Source organism: Amblyraja radiata, chromosome 35 (genome assembly GCF_010909765.2).
Source record: "Amblyraja radiata isolate CabotCenter1 chromosome 35, sAmbRad1.1.pri, whole genome shotgun sequence".
NCBI lineage: Eukaryota > Metazoa > Chordata > Chondrichthyes > Rajiformes > Rajidae > Amblyraja > Amblyraja radiata.
In genome coordinates this window covers 8912473-8933745 of record NC_045990.1, presented here as the reverse complement: position 1 = coordinate 8933745, position 21273 = coordinate 8912473, and the positions used below count along the sequence as shown (strand labels likewise).

General features: G+C 43.2%; 1 protein-coding gene and 1 long non-coding RNA gene across 5 annotated transcripts in view; one reads left to right on the top strand and one right to left on the bottom strand.

Moving 5' to 3' along the window:
- The window catches only part of carm1 (coactivator associated arginine methyltransferase 1), a 50523-nt gene that overhangs the window by 15513 nt on the left and 13737 nt on the right, over positions 1 to 21273 (bottom strand). For 2 of the 4 annotated variants that reach the window (XM_033051018.1, XM_033051019.1), the window contains exons 2-14: positions 18225 to 18350; positions 16171 to 16277; positions 15191 to 15295; positions 13737 to 13847; positions 12892 to 13069; positions 10503 to 10593; positions 8099 to 8180; positions 6900 to 6985; positions 4529 to 4618; positions 3164 to 3301; positions 2177 to 2266; positions 687 to 785; positions 414 to 420 (exon numbers count right to left, since the gene is read on the bottom strand). In XM_033051018.1, the coding sequence (XP_032906909.1) occupies positions 414 to 420; positions 687 to 785; positions 2177 to 2266; positions 3164 to 3301; positions 4529 to 4618; positions 6900 to 6985; positions 8099 to 8180; positions 10503 to 10593; positions 12892 to 13069; positions 13737 to 13847; positions 15191 to 15295; positions 16171 to 16277; positions 18225 to 18350 (1310 nt within the window). Of the gene's footprint in view, positions 1 to 413; positions 421 to 671; positions 786 to 2176; positions 2267 to 3163; positions 3302 to 4528; positions 4619 to 6899; positions 6986 to 8098; positions 8181 to 10502; positions 10594 to 12891; positions 13070 to 13736; positions 13848 to 15190; positions 15296 to 16170; positions 16278 to 18224; positions 18351 to 21273 lie in introns of all 4 variants that reach the window. The other 2 variants (XR_004416944.1, XR_004416945.1) reach the window with 1 other exon arrangement.
- Positions 398 to 21066, top strand: LOC116991985. Its single transcript, XR_004416946.1, has 3 exons — positions 398 to 513; positions 5245 to 5247; positions 21053 to 21066. It is a non-coding gene; the product is annotated as an uncharacterized LOC116991985 (long non-coding RNA).

Here is a 21273-nt window from a genome sequence, read left to right as displayed (position 1 = left end):
AAAATACCTGACAAATAAGCAATGATGGTGCAAAGTCAAAAATAAATGCCCCCAAGTCTATGTAGTTCGGAGCCCATTTGGAGGTTGTAGTGTTAATAGCCTGATGGTTATAGGGAAGAAGCTGCCCCTGAACCTGGACGTTAGTTTTACGGCTCCTGTACCTTCTTCCCGAATGAGAGTGCGGCCAGGGTGGTGTGGGTCTCTGATGCTGACTGCATTGTGAAGAGGACAATTGTTTGTGTCTATCTTCACTATCGAGTGCCAGCTTTCCGGCAAGAGGGCCTGAAAACATCGGACTGGCTGCGGAGGCCACAATAGGCCCGACTATGGGTGAACAGGGGATGGGACTGGACTTTGCTGCCTTCCACCACAATGGGAACCATTGTGGGGGTATGGTTTTATGTTGTTAAATTCGTTAGTGTTGTGTCTTATCTTTATTCGTGTGCTGCAATGACAAGTCAAATTTCATTACACCATTTGGTGCATGTGATAATAAATGTCCTTTGTATCCTTGTACAATGTTTACACATCTGTTGTGTTGCTGCAAGTAAGAATTTCATTGTTCCATTTTGGGATAGATGACAATAAAATACACTTGGCTCTTGCATACAGCGTACAACTAAAGCAGAGGGTCGGAACAAGATTTACTGATATTTAGAAGGCCAAAGATGAAAGAGTGTTCCATACCTGAGCTCAGGTTGTAAGAAGCAGATGTGTTCCACATGGTCTCTGACGGAGATATATAATGTGAACCAGGGGGCGGTGAGGGCGTTGTACCCGTGTACCTGCGCAACAGGGAAATAACATTACAGATCACAGCACCATCAAAAGGAGCAGAACAGATTATTACAGGGGAAAAAGGTGTTGGTGAGCAGAGGGCAGCAACAAGAGGACCTTTAGTTTAGTCACAGAATCAAACTCCACATAAACGGGCTCAATAGCCATCAAGTACCCATCCATACTAATCATGGTTTTGGTCTGTGGTATTTCACGTCTTGGCAATTCAAATGGTCACAGGGAGAACTTACAAACTCCGTATAGATAGCACCCATAGTCGGGATTGAACCCGGGTTTCCGGCGCTGTGAGGCAGCAACTCTACCGCTGCACGACAGATCATAAGTGATAGTAGAATGAAGCCATTCAATCATGGCCGATCTATCTCTCCCTCCTAACCCCATTCACCTGCCTCCTCCCCATTACCTCCGCATAAAGTGTCTATGGTACTGATGCGCTACAATATGTCAACTATATCCTGCACTCTTTACCTTCCCTTGTGCTCCATTAACTGCACTTGAGTTTGACTTGATTGTATTTATGTATGTTTACCCGATCATTTTGGACAGCATGCAAAACAGACCTATTCACTGCATCTCGTGTCAACAATAAATTTGAACACGGTTTGGGTGGAGTTATTAGTAATATTTAGAATAAAGTCAGCCATGTGGAATTATACACTCTACTGGTTTCCTGATATTTCAGCCTACAAGGACGGCGAGAACTCTTAGGAAACATGATAAAATAATAACGTCCATGCAAAATCCGTGACTAAACTGAAGCATTCATCTCCACTCTGTTCCATGCCACGGAAATCTCATGATAAAAAAATCATTCTTTTTGCATAGCAGTAGTTATTGGCCTTTATGGTTTTAAGATTACTGCTTTTATAAAAGTGTCTAGAGTAGAATAGTTATATTTGTTGCCAATATCTCGCTCATTAAAAAATATCTGATGTGAGAATTTAACAGAAAGGGCTAGCTGCAAATATTCAATATTACTCAAAGGACGATAAAATGCAAAGATATTCTGTTTATAATTCATTGATTGCAGAGGAAAGATTGAGAATGAAAAATCTAATGGGCTTCACATTTCCCCTTTCACCAGCAGATGATCTGCATTTACAAGTACAGGGTGGTCTGATTTCTCTGCTACTTTTCTTGGATGTCGCTGACATCTGCATTAGTTTAGCCCACCGCGGATATGCTCAATGAAGCAGCCAACATTACTCAGCTGCGTGACCTGGAGACTTATTTGGATAGTCTGGGAATGACGTCAAGGGAAGAATGCATGCTCTTTGTAGAAAGCCAGGGGAAAAGAGCAAAAGAGTGTAATGTAAATGAACATTTGTGCTATTTCAATGTAGCACCACAAGATTCAGCATTGGATTGCAATACTTACCTGAAAAATGGATTCTTCAAGTCGAGTAAGTTACTAGATTTGGAACCAGTCTGATCTACCTGGGCTACAATACTAATGTCATAACTTTGCCTATAAAAAGGAGCAAAACAAAATTCAATCACACTTGGAGGCTTTTAATGTCAGATATAAATTTAGTGATGATACACGTTTAATTATGATTTATGCATCAGTTTGAGGAACTATTCTTACAATGACAGACAAATATCTGCACACATACAGGCACCTTATTTTACGCAGGGGTTAGTCTTGAAAAGCAGCACATAATATAAAACTGCTGAAATTAAACATATTCACAACTACACTGCCAGGTATAAATGTGAACACGTCATTTATTCCAGATGAGCACATTAATCAGGGTTTGGTATTAATGGAACAAGCGCTTTATTGTAAAAACACATAAATCCAACATATGTAAAATGTGAAGTGTCTCATACTAAATGTTGCAAATGTGTAGTTTAATATACTTCTGGGTAGCATCCTACCATGTACTTTAATTTATTTAAAACTCTACTGACCTGTCTTAATTGACAAGCAGCCCCTCCTACCATTGCTACCCGACTCTCCATTTAATTTTAAAATTCACACTTGTTTTCAAGTTGTCCTATAGCTTCCCTCATTCCCAAAAATTCCTCCCACCCCTGCAACACTCCGATATCTGAAAGCTTCTTGACTTCTGGCTTCAGTCGTAATTTAGTTTAAAATGTTTCCACCACAAGCAATGGTCTTCTGCACCTGGGTATCTAAACTTAGAGAGAGTTTCTGTCTAAACTAGCTTGCTCCAATTTCTCTCTCTTTCTGCACTCCATAAAAGCTGCATCTGCCTGAGCATTCCCTTATGGCCAAGGCTATTTTGGCTTGACAAATCTTGCGATATGTCTTTGTCGCTTTTGGCATTAACAACTACATTTACAAAGCTTTTAAAAAACACATTGGATTTAATTCTTGAGTTCAGGTGTCAGAGTGTACCTTTTATTGGCGTTTAGCACAACAGTCCCTGAGAGAGTATCACCAGCCTTGGTGAACAGCGGTGACTGAAGCAAACAACGAACTTGGTACCAATGAGTCAGAGGTTCAGTCGGAGCTGTGGAGAGCCACACTGTCATTCTGAAAGGGATAAAGAGAAGTCAGCACACGCACAGAACTAAACCAGAGATGAGAGAATACAAAAGCTTTGCTTATAATAAAATTATCCACATATTTTTACGAAACATTTAGACCGGTACATGAATAGAACAGGTTTAGAGGGATATGGGCCAAATGGAAGTAGGTGGGACTAATGTAGGTGGGATATGTTGGCTGGTGTGGATAATTTGGGCTGAAGGGCCTGTTTCCACACTACAAGGCTATTTTATAGAAAGACTCAAAGGGTTGGAGTAACTCAGCAGGTCAGGCAGCATGTCTAGAGAAAGTGGATAGGCGACTTCTTCAGACGACTGACCCGAAATGTCACCCATCTACCTTCTCCACAGCTGCTGAGTGACTCCAACACTGCAAGGCTATTGTGTAAACCAGCATCTTCAGTTCCTCGTCTCTACAGATTTAACTGGTACAGCAGATGCAGTAATGGTTTCCTTTATCAATGGGCCTTATAATCTCCACAGGGAAAACAACATTTTCTCCTGAGAATCTGGTTTTGAAGCCTCCTGTTTACACAGGCAAAAATATGATGGGAATTAAAGCTGCATGAAACATGTAAAACCTGTCTTATATCCCATAAGTTTAAACTAATGGGAATAGTGTACATGGGGATAGACTCAAAATGCTGGAGTAACTCAGCAGGCCAAGCAGCATCACTGGAAAATAGGAATAGGTGACATTTCAGGTCAAGACCCACATTAGATGGGACATGTTGGTCAATGTGGGCACGTTGGGCTGAAGGACCATTTTCTACGCTGTATAATGTAAAGCCCCACATTTACTTAATTCTAGGCCTCAAAATACAGTGCTTTTTTAAAGTCAGGCTAGAGAATTAATGGCTATGGTACTAGGACATTCAAATCGAAATCGAGACAATCAACGATGAATTAAACAGAAATAAGACAAAAAGCTGGAGTAACTCATCGGGTCAGACATATTTGATAAGGTGTGATGTTTCGGGTCAAGATCCTCTCTTCAAACTCTGATCAATCGTTACAGGTTTATAGGGACAGAACGCACCCCCCCCCCCCCCCCCCCCCGACAATTAAATCTCTCAATTTACTTTTCCAAAAGGTCTACGATTCCAACACCACACACGTTTCACAAATCAGACAAACACACTTCATCTCCAGCAATAACATCAGTCAACAAGTTACACAATTTCAAATAGAAAAGAGAAATAGAACTACTCACTGAGATCCAATAAAGGCCACGTCAAACCAGAATGCCAAACCATGGACTAACCCTGAATGCAACATATGGAACGTGAATGGAATTTCTATTCTGCAAGAAGAAATGAGGGATGAACACATTTGGAGCAAGACGAGATGATATCAATATTGTTTGTTAATTACAGCTCAGTTTTCAGGCAGAAAGTTCTGCTTTGTAAACACGCATGCACACACCACGCATCCCAACGCTCCCCCAAAAAAAATCCACGGGAAGTTGTTAGAAAGCAAATTTTTGCAAAACTATTTGAATTGATTTGAATGGGTAAGTCCCAGCTGGGGGGGGGGGGGGGGGGGGGGGGGGGTAATAAAAATCAGCAAATATACCACAGTGCCCCTCACAATTTTGGTATTGACTATGACAGTTCTCCTACCCTTTAACTATGCTTAGCGGCTTGTTAATGGAACTGCTAGAGTTGACTGAAGATACTCAAAATGCTGGAGTAACTCAGAGGGTCAGAGTTGCTGGAAGGGGCGCGGTGGTGCAGCAGTAAAGTTGCTGCCTTACAGAGCCATAGACCCGGGTTCGATCCCGACTACGGGTGTTTGTCTGAGCGGAGTTTGTACGTTCACCCCGAGACCTGCGTGGGTTTTCTCCGGGATCTCCCGTTCCCTTCCACACCCCAAAGACGTACAGGTCTGTAGGTTAATTGGCTTGGTAGAATTGTAAACTATCCCTAGTGTGTGTGTGTAGGATAGTATTAGAGTGCAGGGATCACGGATTTGGTGTGCCGAAGGGTCTGTTTCCGCGCTGCTTCTCTAAACTAAACTAAAATGACCACATGAAATATCCCAATTTGTTTAAATCCACAATAATTATCCATTAGTTTAAAAATACTGGAATTAAAATCATGACTACAGATTCTATGTTTTTTGGAGGTGTTTATCCTAAAGATTTTAACTGTCTGCTCGACACAAGGTGACGGAACATGACGTGATCAGTAGCACGAGGCATGTTAGAAGCAAGAGCAAGGGCTGACATTCCTGTTCAATAGACCCTGGCTGGCCTCACTCCCACATAATAGGCAGCAATCAGATTTCTTTATGTAGCATTGACATGTAGCTGGTAGTGCAATCACCAGGATGATAAACATCCAACAGAACAGCTGCCTGTGCCCACTAAATGACACGTGTGTGTCTTGAGAGGCATCCCATCAACAGTTCCACATTAAAACAGACAAGAGACAAAAGGACACAAAGTGCTGGACTACCTCGGTGGGTCAGGCAACATCTCTGGAGAACATGGATGGTTAACGTTTCAGGTTGGGATCCTTCTGAAGCATCTCGCCCCGAAGCGTTACCTCTTACCCACCGAGTTACTCCAGCACTTTGTGTTCTTTTATGTATTAACCAGCATCTGCCGGTCTTTGTTTCTACTCCCTTACAATCTAATAAGAGCCCACTATTACTAGGCCGGTCTGGAGTCCTGCCACTTTGCTCCGAGTTTACCAAGTCAGAGTCCTAATGATCAGTGCACTCCTAGATCATTACCACTCTCCATTTGATGTGTGGAGAGCGAGGCAGCGTTTCCATGACTCTGGTCCGGCAGATCATGATGAAAACAGTTTAGAAAAAAAGAGAGAGAGAGACAGAGAGCTGGGATTGCAGAACACCTGACTGATCCTGGAGACAAGTGTGGCCAGCATCAGCTTGTGGTATTTTGCCCGGCTATTAGACGAGTTGTGGAATCTAGACAGAAGTAGATCAGAGCAGACCTACTGTAATTTCACGAAAATCTGACCCCTCCACATTTGTTTTTGGTAAAACCGGACAATGAGGTCACAGTATATAGTGTGCACCCCTTGGCTCAATGTCACTCCAGATATGCTACTGTGCTTAGAAAGTCTCACTGGTTTAAAAGAAAACAGCGAATAACAACTTGTACATTGTCACAATTGTCTGTTTACACACACAGATACAAGATTCAGCCATTTCCATTCTCACATCAACTTACCAGTGACTGCAGGATAATCGAACTGGTCAGGCCTTCTGCAAACAAAAGTCGCCCACATAACACTCACTGCATCTATCATTTTGATTTAAGATATACCTTCTGGGTTATTTTCGTGAAATTACAGTACTTCCGCCCTTGTAATAACATTAATGGACCAGCTGTTGGCATAACCAAGGAATTTAACAGTCCTGCAAGCAAATCCTGAATTCAGCCAATTGATTCCAGCCCCAATAAATACAGGAGTTGTGTGGCGATGTTTTGTGAGTGGCGCTCCGTCAGCCCTGTTCATTGGGGCTCTCCAGCCCCAGACATAGGAGTTGTGAGACGATTCTCTGGGACTTGTATTCCATCAGCACTGTGGACTCTGAGTTCGACATCTTACCGGTGCAAATCATTCTCTTCGGCTTCTAGAAAGTTCACTGTGTACTTCACCGACTTGGCCATTAGAATCCGGATATCAAATGTGTCCTTCAAAACACAGAGCACTCAGCGTCACACACAACACGGTAAACGTAACAAGCATGCAACAGACCAGCTGAGGGCCAGTTTATGTTTAATTGCAGAAACAAGTAACTGCAGATGATAGTTTACAAAATTAAAAAGGCAAAGTGCCGGAGTAAGTCAGGGGAATATGGTTTCGGATTGGTTTTAATCTAATTTAGAAGATTGAGGGGGGGATCTTATAGAAACTTACAAAATTCTTAAGGGGTTGGACAGATTAGATGTAGGAAGATTGTTCCCGATGTTGGGGAAGTCCAGAATAAGGGGTCACAGTTTAAGGATAAAGGGGAAATCCTTTAGGACCAAGATGAGAAAAACATTTTTCACACAGAGAGTGGTGAATCTCTGGAATTCTCTGATAACAGAAGGTAGTTGAGGCCAGTTCATTGGCTATATTTAAGAGGGAGTTAGATGTGGCCCTTGTGGCTAAAGTGATCAGGGGGTATGGAGAGAAGGCAGGTACAGGATACCGAGTTGGATGATCAGTCATATTGAATGGCGGTGCAGGCTCGAAGGGCCGAATGGCCTACTCCTGCACCTATTTTCTATGTTTCTAAAGCAGGGGTGTCAAACACATTGTAACTCGTGTTAGGTCATGGGCGAAATGCAACTTCATGCACGCCAGATTGCACGTGCGAACGCAACCCGATCCGGCACCGGGGACAGCTGCTGCCCGCTCTGCCATCGGGGAAATCACCCCGCGGGCTGGATTGGACCCCTTCGCGGGCCGCAAGTTTGACACCCCTGATCTAAAGGGTCCCGATCAAAAACAGTATTTTTAACCAAATGGTGCAAAGTGCTGGTGTAACTCAGTGGGTCTCTGGAGAACATGGTTAGGCCACGTTTCGGTTCAGGACCCTTCTTCAGACTCCCGGCCTGAAACGTCACCTATCCATGCTCTCCACAGATGCCGCCAGACCAACGGAGTTACTCCAGTATTTTGTATCATCTTCGGTGCAAACCTTCCCACACATTCAGATTTAACAACCCTGGCGATCTTTCGGGTTACGACGGATGGTAAGTTTATGTCAAGGTAAAATGAGCAATAATTAATGAAAACTAACGCATCGGGACACTCACGACGATTGGCTGTTTGAAGTATTCATCTACTGCAGCAGCCCGCAAGGATGATAAATCCACACCATGGAACGACGGCTGATACCTGACATCAAACAGACACAGTGGTGAGCACAGATAGATAAAGAACTGGATTGGTATCTCAAGGGCTACTCCCACTGTTACAAAATAAAATCTCCAAACCAGACTTCAAATAAAATAAAGCATTAAAATAACGTCTATGTATCAAACTTCTGTCCACATCGCAGCTTCTCTATTCAGAAGATTTGGTCTTATTATATCAGAAAATAAAAGTATCTTAAATCAAGTATTTTACCCAGAGTAGACAATAGGTGTAGGAATAGGCCATTCGGCCCTTCGAGCCAACACTGCCATTCAATGTGATCATGGCTGATCATCCCCAATCAGTACCCTGTTCCTGCCTTGTCCCAAAATCAGCAGGGGAATCAAGAACCAGAGGGCATAGGCTTAAGGTGAAGGGGAAAGATTTAATATGAATCTGAGGAGCAACTTTTTCCATACAGATGGCAGTGGGTTTACAGAGCAAGCAGCCAGAGGAGGTAGTATCACAACGTTTAAAAGACATTTGGACGGGTACATTGATAGAGGACAGGTTTAGAAGGATATGGGCCAAATGCGGGCAGGTGGGAGCTGTGTAGATGGGGCATCTTGGTTGGTGTGGGCATGTTGGGCATATTTCCACCCTGCATAAAAGTAGCGCTGAAACCGTCCATTCGGCATAACTCGTCCATCCTGACCAAGGTGCCCCATCTAAACTAGTTCCATTTACCCATGTTTGGTCCATATCCTCTTAACCTTTCCTATCCATGTAGCCATGCATTTTAAATGTTATCCATACCCAACCTTAGGTTATTTTCTTGCTGTTTACTCCTACAGTTGTGCTGGCAGTTGCATGACAACCAGCTGGTATTCACCACAGTAGTGAGGAAAGCTCAACAACACAGGACCTCTCCATGCAATACATCACACGATCCCCACATACAATAACTGTAAAATATACCCATAGCACTTCCCAAATGTTTTTGTATCCATACCTTTACGAGGCTACAGGCTCCCAACTCTGATACACTTGAGGCTTATTTATGCACGTAATGGTCCGTCTGTCAACAGCAGTGACGGGTTTACGAGGGACGCGGGTTATGGTGGAAATGGAGAATCAAGCTAAGTGCAGGAAATGGCCTTAAACCACATCAATGTAACCTGTAAATTACAGACACCGCACTGCAGGAAGGTGCTGCACAAATGGAAGCATTTGTCATTCTGTTCATAGAAACAGACCTTTGGTGGAAAACACGACTGGATATAATGGAAATGTATCTCTGCAGTGGAGATTATTGAAAGAGTCATTACCCTATTAGTAATGAGTTTGCATGGCTGGGTAAACAGCAGACCAACTTAAGTGTAACCACCCCCAAATACTGTATTTTTCTTGGGAAACTGCTGTTTTCATTAGTTTGTAGCTTCGTTTGCAAGTTCAGTTTCCTATCAACTTACTCCACTTTCTAATTCCTCTGCTCTCTAAAAGGCCCATTTTCTGAGTGAACTCCAAGCAGGGAAACAGCAGATTAATAATTATTTAAGAAGGAACTGCAGATGCTGGAAAATCGAAGGTACACAAAAATGCAGGAGAAACTCAGCGGGTGCAGCAGCATCTACGGAGCGAAGGAGATAGGCAACGTTTCGGCCCGAAACGTTGCCTATCTCCTTCGCTCCATAGATGCTGATGCACCCGTTGAGTTTCTCCAGCATTTTTGTGTATCAGCAGATTAATAATGTTCTGTGCAACAGGCTCCCTCCCACGTGCTGTACTTTTCTGGGGAAATTAGGAGTTTGGAGCAGTTTCTTCCCCCAAGTTGAGTTTCTTCTGCTTCTTAAATAGAGTACAGAATACATTGGACTTATTTGCTTTGTTTGTAGTTTGGAGTCAGTCACACACATGGTCGGCAGTGTTACCTCCAAGTACATTTTACTTCTCAAATATACGCTCTGCAAAGTCTTATTTAAATTGAGTCCAAAACAAACAGTCTGCAACTGTTGTGATTCTTTATGTTTCTCAACTCCCACCACAGAGAAGAGCAGCAATCATCAGGTCAGTGCCATAGCAGCTACCTCAGTGCTGGAGACCCAGCTTCAATCCTGACCTCGGGTGCTGTCTGTGTGGAGTTTGCCCGTTCTCTCTGTGACTGCATGGGTTTCCTCTAGGTGCTCCCATTTTCTTCCACACACCAAAGACATACGGGCTTATGGGTGAATTGGTCAGTGCAAAATTGCCCCCTAGTGTGTAGGGAGTGGATGCAAAAATGGGATAACATAAAACGAGTGTGCAAACAGGTAAGTGAAGGGCCGAAGGGCCTGTTTCCATGCTGCATCTCTATACTAAACTTACCAGAAATTTGCTTTTGTAAATTGCTCCATGTAAAGCTGCTCATCTGTGAAGGGTGCAAGGTGAACATCACCCAGGGTTGGAAACAAATTACCTGGAATGTAATAACAAATAAATACTAGTCAACATCAACAAATTTACATTCGTTTTTCCCCGTAAAAAATGTTATGGTAAAAGTCTGAAGAAACATTTCGAAAAAAAAAAAAAAAGATTTGTCTTAATTGACAAACCAGAACTAGTTTTTAAAATATGGTCTCCATTTATTGAATTTTAACTGGTTTAACACAAAATTAAAATCACAACTTGAGTTTAGGGTTGGATGAACAACTATACTCAACATCTCCCAGATCTTTCTCCACAATCTTTATATTTGTAATCTCCTTTCTTTCTTGCTCTTCTTTCCTTTCTATTAGTTTACAGTTTCTCTTATCTCTTTCTTTCTCTATTTTTTTTCTTTAACTAAAAAAAATTAAAGCTATGTAAGAACTCTGTAACCAGTTTGCCGTTTATTATCATTTGCACACATGCTTTTAATAAAAATAAAAATAAATAAATATTAAAAAAAAGTCTGAAGTATCTAATTATTTCAAGACCAGTATAATGGATGAGAAGCACACTTGTACCGCTGATACCACAATGTTGTGATAAATCGGCTGTAAAGCTAACAGCATGCACCACACCTCAAAGACAAATACAATAGTCAACTAGTTCTGGGAGCTGATCACCTACCCCGTCACAAAGCCAGATCTTAATAAATGGTTGGGGAGTGTAGACAAAAAAACTAATTCAACTGTAAATTAATGAAGCCTCCAGGAAAATAACACACTGCTGCACACATGCAGAAACTCAACGCTCCAGTATGTTTTAGCTGAAACTGAACTGAACCACAGGTAAAATTGGCTGTGTATCACACACACCCTACAGACTGGGAGAAATTATCCCTGGATTATACAGAGGTCTTAAGAAGGGTTCCGACCCATAACGTCACCTATTCCTTTTGTCCAGAGATGCTGCCTGACCCGCCGGGTTACTCCAACATTTTGTGTTTATCTTCAGATAGCATCTGCAGTTCTTTCTTATACATACACTGGAAGCCAGGCTGCAGTAGATGGGGTTCCAGTACAGAGCATGCAGTCTGCTACAGAAAATCACCAATTGTGAACGTTTTTAAACCCGACAATTAATTTGCACACTTCTCGAGCCTAATTCTCAAAGCAAAATTCTCGAAGCAAAATTACTCCCTGATCAACAGATACTTTTCCAAAAAGGACCAATATTCACACTGTAGCCTCTTATGATAATGAAAGGCTTTACTTGCATAGTAACAAAGCAAAGATACACCTCTACACAGACACTACATTAAAACAGCACAAGTAAAACATGCAATCCAGCTATTTGGCCATGTGCACCAAATGCCTTAAAAAAAACCCAAACTAAGCATTGAAAGGTCAAGTGAAAACAGACCATGATGTGGGTCAGGTTTCAAATTAATGAAGCCATTTTAGATCAGCCATTGACCCATGACTCAACTCTAAACCTCCGCGACCGAATCTCAAATAGCTTCAGAGTTGAATAAACTACGGCTAAAATGTACATTAGTTCGCTTTGGTACCGGCCATCAGATTAAATAAAGCATGCTAATCCTTTATAATCTTTAAAATTTACATCACACTCATACTTCCTTCAAATTATAGTTCAACAATGTAATTGACAACAGTGTGTTATAACTTTAGAGTCACTGTACCATATTCTTGGGACACAGGCCATTTTGCCCATCAAGCCTATATTGACCATTGAGTATCCATTTAACATTAATGCCCACAGATCACATCCTCAGAGAAGAGTCCAACGGTACCGGAATGGTCTGCCTAGGGGCCAAGATATCAGCCCACGGGGTCAGCCATGGTAGTTGGCTACCGGAACAGATCTGCCGGATCCGGTTGGAGTTCCTTTGCCCAACTGTGGAAGTCCCGATGAGGCCATAATCAGCCGCCTCACTGGACTTAGGCGCCAATTTTTCCCGGGGGAGGGGAAAGGAAGAATTTTTCTAGATTTTTTTCTAGATATAATGTATACACAGTGCCATGCAAGGACTGAAAGTGAAGCTTTAACTACAGTGCCCTCCACAATGTTTGGGACAAATACACCATGCTGTGATTTCTACATGGTGAACCCAAAATGTATAAAAATGGCCTTTATTAAAATCTGACAATGTGCACTTTAACCACATGTGATTTTTTCCATTACAAATCACAAATTGTGGAGTCCAGAGGCAAATAAATAAATGATGGGTCTTTGTCCCAAACATAATGGAAGGCACTGTATAAACTAACTTTAATACAGTGCCATCTTCCCGCCTACCTCAGCTATTTGCATGTAGAATAAAACGTACCATTTGGTTTCAACCACTTCTTGGCGTGCAGGTAGCTCTCCAGCATGCGTTCGTTGAACAACATGTAGCCCATGGGCTCTGAGATGATGATATCGACATGCTCCGGGATGCTGACCTCCTCCACCTTGCCTGGGATGATGAGGATGCGATCTGATAGGCTGTTGCTTTTCACCAGCATCTAGCAAGGAAAGCAATCATTTTCAGTCGTGTTACACAGTACAGATTTTAGTTTAGAGATACAAGGTGGAAGCAGGCCCTTCATCCCACCAAGTCTACATCAACCTGCAATCACCCTGTACAATAGCACTATCCTGCACACTCGGGACAATTTATAATTTTTACCAAAGCCAATTAGCCTACAAACCAGTATGTCTTTGGAGTGTGGGAATAAACTGGAACATCCGGGGAAAACCTCTGTAGTCACGGGGAGAACGTCCAAACTCTGTACAGATATCTGTTTGTTTCTATGAAACAGAACTTCCAAGTATAATGTCTCATTTCACCGACTCTGGAATTACATATCTTAATCTGCGAGTGTTTTAAAAAAAAAAATCCAAGTTTCTAACTACCAACAAAAAGTAATGTCAGAGTTTAAGTTAGGATTCCGGTTTCATCCTGCACTTTTTTGACACTCACAGCAAATTTTTCCCCACGTTCAATGAGAAGGTACAGTTATAGGTCATTACACAGCAGAGCACCTCAAAGCTTGAACCGGGGCCAGTAATGGATTGTGACAACCTTGTTTGCAACGCACATCACTGCAAAACTGCAGCAGAGAGCTGGCAGCTGGATGGATAGAGTTAGCGAGAAATTTGTGATGGTCGGCATGGGATCTCATCACTCACCTCTGCATGCTGGGCCATGGTGCTTGCTTCCACTGCATACACCTTCCGTGCTCCAGCCTGCACTGCGAAAAACGACAGAATTCCAGAGCCACAGCCAACATCTAGTACCACCTGAAAGAGAGTGCCCTTATTACTCAACCATTCAGTAATGCTGTTCACAAGTACATGTTTTCAAAACCACGTAGCAGTCACTGCTGGATCTGATAAAGCTGTATTACAACATGGAGGGAATTTGAATGTATCCTGGAGTTTTACATAGACTAAAATATACCTGTAGTATGAACCTCCTCTTCCAGGTGTCCCCAAAATATCAAAGATTTGGTCCACAGCCAAACAGTTCCCCTACAAGAATGATCCCAGGAATGAGTGGGTTAACATATGATGGCACTGGGCTTGTACTCGCTGGAGTTTAGAACGATGAGGGGGGTCGTGCGCATGGGACGTCCCCCCTCATTGGTGAGTCTGTGGATTTTTCTGCCTCATTGAAACTTACCGAAGTGACAGGCCTGGATAGAGTGGATGAGGAGGGGATGTTTCCATTAGTGGGATGGGCTAGGACCAGAGGCCATAGCCTCAGAATTAAAGGACGCCCCATTAAAAAGGTGATGCAGAGGAATTTCTTTAGTCAGAGGGTGGTGAATCTGTGGAATTCATTGCCACAGATGGCTGTGGAGGCCAAGTCAATGGATGTTTTTAAAGCAGAGATTGACTGATTCTTGATTAGTATGGGTGTCAGCGGCTATGGGGAGAAGGCAGGCGAATGGGGTTGAGGGGGAGATCAACCATGATTGAATGGCAGAGTAGACGATGGGCTGAATGGCCTAATTCTGCTCCTGTCACTTATGAGGGCATGTAGACAGATGTTGGTCAGTAGGCAAAAGGACACAAAGTGCTGGAGTGACTCAGAGGGTTAGGTAGCATCTGTGGAGAACGTGGATAGATGACGTTTCGATTGGGGATCTTTCTTCAGAGTCAAGTAAGCACATGCATGGATTGGTTTTAGACAGCTAATGAATCTCATAGCTCTAGTCACAGCCCAAAACAATAAACAAACATCCAAAATGGCATCATCCCTTTCACGGTACCAACTGAATACATAGATAGAGAAGGTAGAAACAAGGAACTGCAAATGCTGGTTAATACACAAAAGGACGAGGAAACACTTTTTCTCACATGCTTTTTCTTGCATGCTTTCAAGAGAGAGCTAGATAGGGCTCTTAAAAATAGCGGAGTCAGTGGATATGGGGAGAAGGAAGGAACTGATTGGGGATGATCCGCCATGATCACATTGAATGGCAGTGCTGGCTCTAAGGGCCAAATGGCCTGCTCCTGCACCTATTGTCTATTGTCTATTGACACAAAGAGCTGGAGTAGCTCAGCAGGTCATGCAGCATTTCTGGAAGATGGCTGTTCATTTAAACTCCACAAATGAATCTGGCACAATGCTTACTTACCTTGTCTTTAAAGTCGGCATGGTTTTGAAGTATTGCCCTTTGGTAGGTGCCTGTTCGTATGTAATCTTGCATCATATTCTGCTGTTGCGACAAATATCCATAGAACTGCAAGAAGCAAATTTAATGAACAATCAGCCTGCAGCAATTTGGTTTTGGAAGCAATAGTTTGAACAACAAAATACTTAATGCATTGAACGCTTAAAGTGGCCCAAACAGCAAACGCTGTTGAAAACTATGATATTGTTTGGGCGTGACCTCATGGTGTGAAATATGAAAATGGAGATCAGTTTAAGAGAATATGGTTTTGACAGTGAAGGCTTTTGAGCCAAGTTCTGTGTTACCTTCCACTTATCACAGAAGATTTTATTTTTTGAAGATCTGTTATCAGGACCATTATAAATGCCCGAATCTACCCTAACTCGACTTTAGAAATACAGCGCGAAAACAGGCCCTTCGGCCAACAGAGTCCGCATCGACTAGTGATCACCCCGTACACCAACACTATCCTACACACACTAGGGACAATTTTACCAAAGCCAATTAACCTACCAACCTGTGCCTCTTTGGGATGTGGGATGAAACCGGAGCACTCGGAGAAAACCCACGCGGTTACAGGGAGAACGTACAAACTCCGTACAGACAGCCTCTGTAGTCAGGTTCGAACCTGGGTCTCTGGCATTGTTAGGCAGTAACTCCACCGTTACGCCTCCATGCCGCTCGAAAACTAACCTCCTGGCAGAACACTGCGGTAATGCTCCAGTGCGAGAACAGTGGGTGTATAGACTTTAAAACAAAAAGACGATCAAGGGGGGAAAGCACCCAAGGATATCATCTCATACGTCATCATCTTCAGGAAAGTGATTCAAACTTGGACAGGAGGGAAAAACACAACCAGAAGTAGCAAGAACTGAGCAAAAACTCTAGTGTGACATTTCCCCCAAGAACAAAGTTTAATACACAAATCAGCTTGGAGATGGTACCTGGAAATACTGCACAGCAGAAGATTCTTCTGTTCGGTCACTGAAAACAGATCGTTCAAGGTTGTGCCCTCTGCAGTTTTTCAGAATATTAAAAAAGGAGTAGAACTCTGGAAGATAACACAAGAGGAACCATTTGGAAACACGGTGGCCGCACTCAGTTACTTCAAATGCCAAAGAATAATTCCTTGTCATTTGAGGCAACTTTCTTTATCAGACATTAATTCAGTAGCTCTGCCTTTGACGTACTTCAGTTCAGATTCAGGAAATGAGCCATTTTCAGCTACTCTGATTGTGGGATTGGAGCAATGCAGGAGTAAGCAGTTCTATCCCTGCCATTAAACCCTATCAGAATCACCAAGCAAATAGATAATGGGCTTTCAAACCCATTGGAGTCAATAAATAGCAGACCGTCACATTGATTGAGAGTCTGGAGCCTGGGAAAATTAGACATATCAACATCCAAAAATCTAGAAGCTATCAGATATCTTTTGTGTTCAACAGCTTATCATGGACTGCTGAGAGGAAACTTCCCAATCTATCCAGTTGGTGTAAACATACTTGAAAAAAATATAAAACATTCTTGAGCATTGGGCAATGAGCTTAGAAGGAAGAGGGGAGACCTCATTGAAACTTACCAAATAATGAAAGGCCTGGATAGAGTGGATGAGGAGAACAGGTTTCCACTAATGGGAGAGGCTAGGACCAAAGGCCACAGCCTCAGAATGAAAGGACGCAGCTTTAGAAAGGAGATGAGGAGGAATTTCTTTAGTCAGAGGGTGGTGAATCTGTGAAATTCATTGCCGCAGATGGCTGTGGAGGCCGTCGATGGATATTTTTAAGGGGAGATTGACAGATTCTTGATTAGTAAGAGTGACACAGGTTATGCGGAGAATGGGGTTGGGAGGGAAAGATAGATCAGCCATGCTTGAATGGTGGAATAGACTCGATGGGCCAAATGGCCTAATTCTGCTCCTAGAACTTATGAACTATGAATAACAGCGATACAAAGCATCTAATCATGTGCGTAGAGCCCGAGAGCATTCAGTGTTCATTCACATCGATCTGTCTCTTCTTTACAAGATTCAATTGCCCAATATTTGTCCTGCAACAATGATTAGAGTAGCAGAAACCCAAGCTGAAGTTTGTGGGGGAAAAAATATACTTATGTGCAATTACTTAATGTCTGCAAGCTGCAAGACCAACCATATAGATTCAATTTCGGGGAAACAATGAGGAGGAAATCTCAAAACTTAATTCACTTCTTCCCTCAAATTAACTTCAATAATTTGGCAACTTGAGTCGTGGGGTGGGCTATATCAGATGCGCAGAACTATTGGATGTTACTTTCATTAATGTCCAACACATTAATTTTAGTTCTTAAAATAAAATGACATTGCACCATATTATAATACACATTTCAGTGAAGCCAACAAGTTTAGATAGAACTGGACTCCAGTGAGCTTAGGGGGAGCAGAGGAAACATTAATCAGTGAACAGGTAACAAACCATTTAATTTTATTGTACAAAAATGTGGATATAATCAAATATTTAGCTGTAGAACCTCCGAGAAAATGGCCCGGCCTGTCAGAGCCATGATTTCACAGCAGCAAGGTAATGATTAGTGGACTGACTCACAAACAAATATTTCCACTATTGAGTTTGTGTCTAGTTTAGATACAGCATGGAAACAGGCCCTTCTGCTCACCGAGTCCACGCCGACCAGCAATCACCCACACACTAGTTCTATTACCCCATTCTACACACTAGGAGCAATTTACTAATTAACCTGCATGTCTTGGAAATGTGGGAAGGAACTGGAGCACCAGAAGAAAACCCACGTGGTCACGGGAAAAACGCACAAACTCCACACATACATTACTCGAGAACAGGATTGAATCCTGGTCTCTGGCGCTGTGAGGCAGTAGCTCTACCGCTGCACCTCTGTGCTGGCTGTTCTACACCATCCCCACATGCAACCCGACATGCTTCGAAGCAAAGGTGCACCTTTCACATTCTAAGACAGGAAAACTATACGGCAGAGAAGCATTCCTTACCATTTTGCGATGGAAATTGCAGGAGGACACTGGAACATCCCAACGTGATGATGAAGGACTGTTTGCCGACCCGACTGCATTCCGTTTCCCGATTCACCGCACATTTAAATACACAGACAGCCTCATCTGTAGGATTAGAGCCCAAATCAAAATGAAGAAATACTTTACAAAAGCATTATCAAGGCATTACAACTCTAGCTGCAGACATCCCCACTCATCTGCCCCCAGGTTATGAACAGGGAACAACTTTGAACTCCCCCAAATATCCAAAGCAGAAATGGGATTAAAAGCTAAACAACAAAAAGTGTTTCTAGAGTTTTCACCGTAATCTGGGGTGGTCCGTCTTACACTGGGAGCCGTATAGTTTGGAGATGCCACAGAGTCTGCACTGAACAGACATCCATGCACATTAACACTATCCCACACACACACACACTAGGGACAATTTACACTTAAGGGCCTTTCCCACTTGGGCGCCATTTGCGCGACATCATTTACACGTCACGATGCGCGCATGGTGCACGGTGACGTAGACAGTGACGCACGGTCGCCCCAGGATTTTGGGATGTACAAAATCTTCACGCGCCACCAGTGTGATGCGCAAATGGCGCCCAATTGGGACAGGCTCTTTATACCAAGCTAGTTAACCTACAAATCCATACTTCTTTGGAGTGTGGTAGGAAACTGAAGATCTCAGATAAAACCCAGTCACGGGGAGAACGCCTTAACTCCGTACAGACAGCACCTGTAGTCGGATGGAACCTGGGTCTCCGGCGCTTCAAGGCAACAACTCGACCGCTGCACCACCGTGTTGCCTATACAATCCAGCAAATATCTTTCCATTTCGTATATTATGGGTTTAAAGATTGATATGTGGTTTTGTACTGCAGGAGAGAGGATGCCTGGCAGGGAGTTCAATTACAGTTTATTGATATCCCAAGCAGCCGGAGACAAACAATTTACACTCACTTGGGAAGCAGAGACACATCATTCCTTGATCTGTCACAATGCCTGGTCCAAGCAGTCAATCATGTCTCAGCTGCAGCATCATTTGGGTGATACTTCTGAAGTTGCTCTTGATTCCATCGCGATATAAAGATTGCTTGCATGCAAGATCTTTTATTCTTTAAAACCGTTAGAAGGCTGTGGAGGCCCAGTCAATTGATATTTTTAAGGCAGAGATAGATAGATTCGTAATTAGTACAGGTGTCAGGGGGTTATGGGGAGAAGGCAGAAGAATAGGGTTGATAGATCAGCCATGATTGAATGGCAGAGTAGACGTGACGGGCCGAATGGCCTTATTCTGCTCCGATCACTTATGAATGAGCAAGAGCACATGGATTCTAGATTTACAAAAGCTAGAGAGCAATGGAGAAATCCAGCACGGAAACAGGCCCTTTGGCCCAGAGTACACGGCAGCCATCAACCACCCATTTACACTCATCCCACCTTCTCATCTCAGCCACTCCGCCACTCCTCATTCTATCGCTCATCGCTACAATTTAGTGGTCAATTAATTATTTGACCGACCCAAGCACCTTTGGGATGCAAAAAAAACAAAACAAGAGCACTTGGGAGAAACACACACATCACAGGGTGAACACGCAAACCCAACACAGACAGAAGCCAAGGTCAGGATTGCACCCAACAGTGTTCCTGTTGTTGGATTTTAAAAATTCACAAAGAAGAGAAGTGACAGTAGAAATTAATGGTTTCAATAGGAACATGGTGACATCTCAGTGTAAATTACACCTAGAGATTACTTCATATATTTGAAGTCAAAGCAAGCAAACCTTTGAGCAAAAACGTTGCTGGGTGTAAACAAATGACAGTAGATGGCCAAATCACCCCTGTGCATTAAACAATCCATGGCAAACAAGCAAATCCAGATGCATTATCACGCTTCACTAAACTACCCGCAGCCCAGATTATAGACCCACCTACAAGTTAGATCTAGTCACTCCAAAAACAGCAAATAGCTTTTAGTTGTTGGGTTTTGTTTTGTTTTAAAAAAAAGAGATACAACATGGAAACAGGCCCTTCGGCCCACCTAGTCCATGCCAGCCATCGATCACTCGTTCACACTCGTTCCACGTTAACCCATTTTCGCAGCCATGCCCAACACACTAGGGGTAATTTCACAGAGGGTCAATTTACCTATAAACCCACGTGTTTGTGGGATGCGGTAGGAAACCAGAGCATCCAGAGGAAACCCGTGCGGTCACAGGGAGAACATGCAAACTCCACACACAGCCAGCACCCAAGGTCAGGATTGAACCCGGGTCTCTGGCGCTGAGAGGCAGTAGCTCCAATGCTGTACCTTCCTACTCCAATTCTTGGAGAGCGAGCTGGGGAGCCAGGAGCAGGGCAAGCTCACTGGAATTCGACAACAGAGAGGGGGAAGGAGGCAAACAAAAGAGTGAACTGAGGCTGAAGGGATAATAATGAGGACAAGCGAAAGGAAAAGGGTGCGGACAGGATTGTACATCTACGTGCATGCGTGAAGTGCACAAATGTCCGAAGGCTGTGCAGCAGGGCCAGGTGATTCTAGGACCAAGACCTTGTTCTGTCATGGAGGAAGTCAGCATGGTAGCCAATGGGGATCTTATCGGGATGCATCACAGCTTGGTTTGGGAACAACTCCATCCAAGACCACAAGAAATTTGCAGAGAATTGTGGACACAGCCCAGACCATCACGCAGATTAACCTGTGTAAGAAGGAACTGTAGGTGCTGGTTTAAATGAAAGATAGACACAAAAAGTTGGAGTAACTCAGCGGGACAGTCAGTGTCTCTGGAGAAAAGGAATGGGTGGCGTTTCGGGTCGAGACCCTTCTTCAGACTCAAACTTACCTCCCTTCCATACATTGTCTACCCATGTTCTCCAGAGATGCTGCCTGACCTGCGGAGTTACTCCAGCACTTTGTAACCCAGCATCTGCAGTGACATGTTTCTACAAGAGGGGTTGAATCAAGTCGACAATGTTGCAAAACCCCAGGGGGGGGGATGATGCAGAAAAAGAGTATGCGTAGGATTAATGATTGCCCATG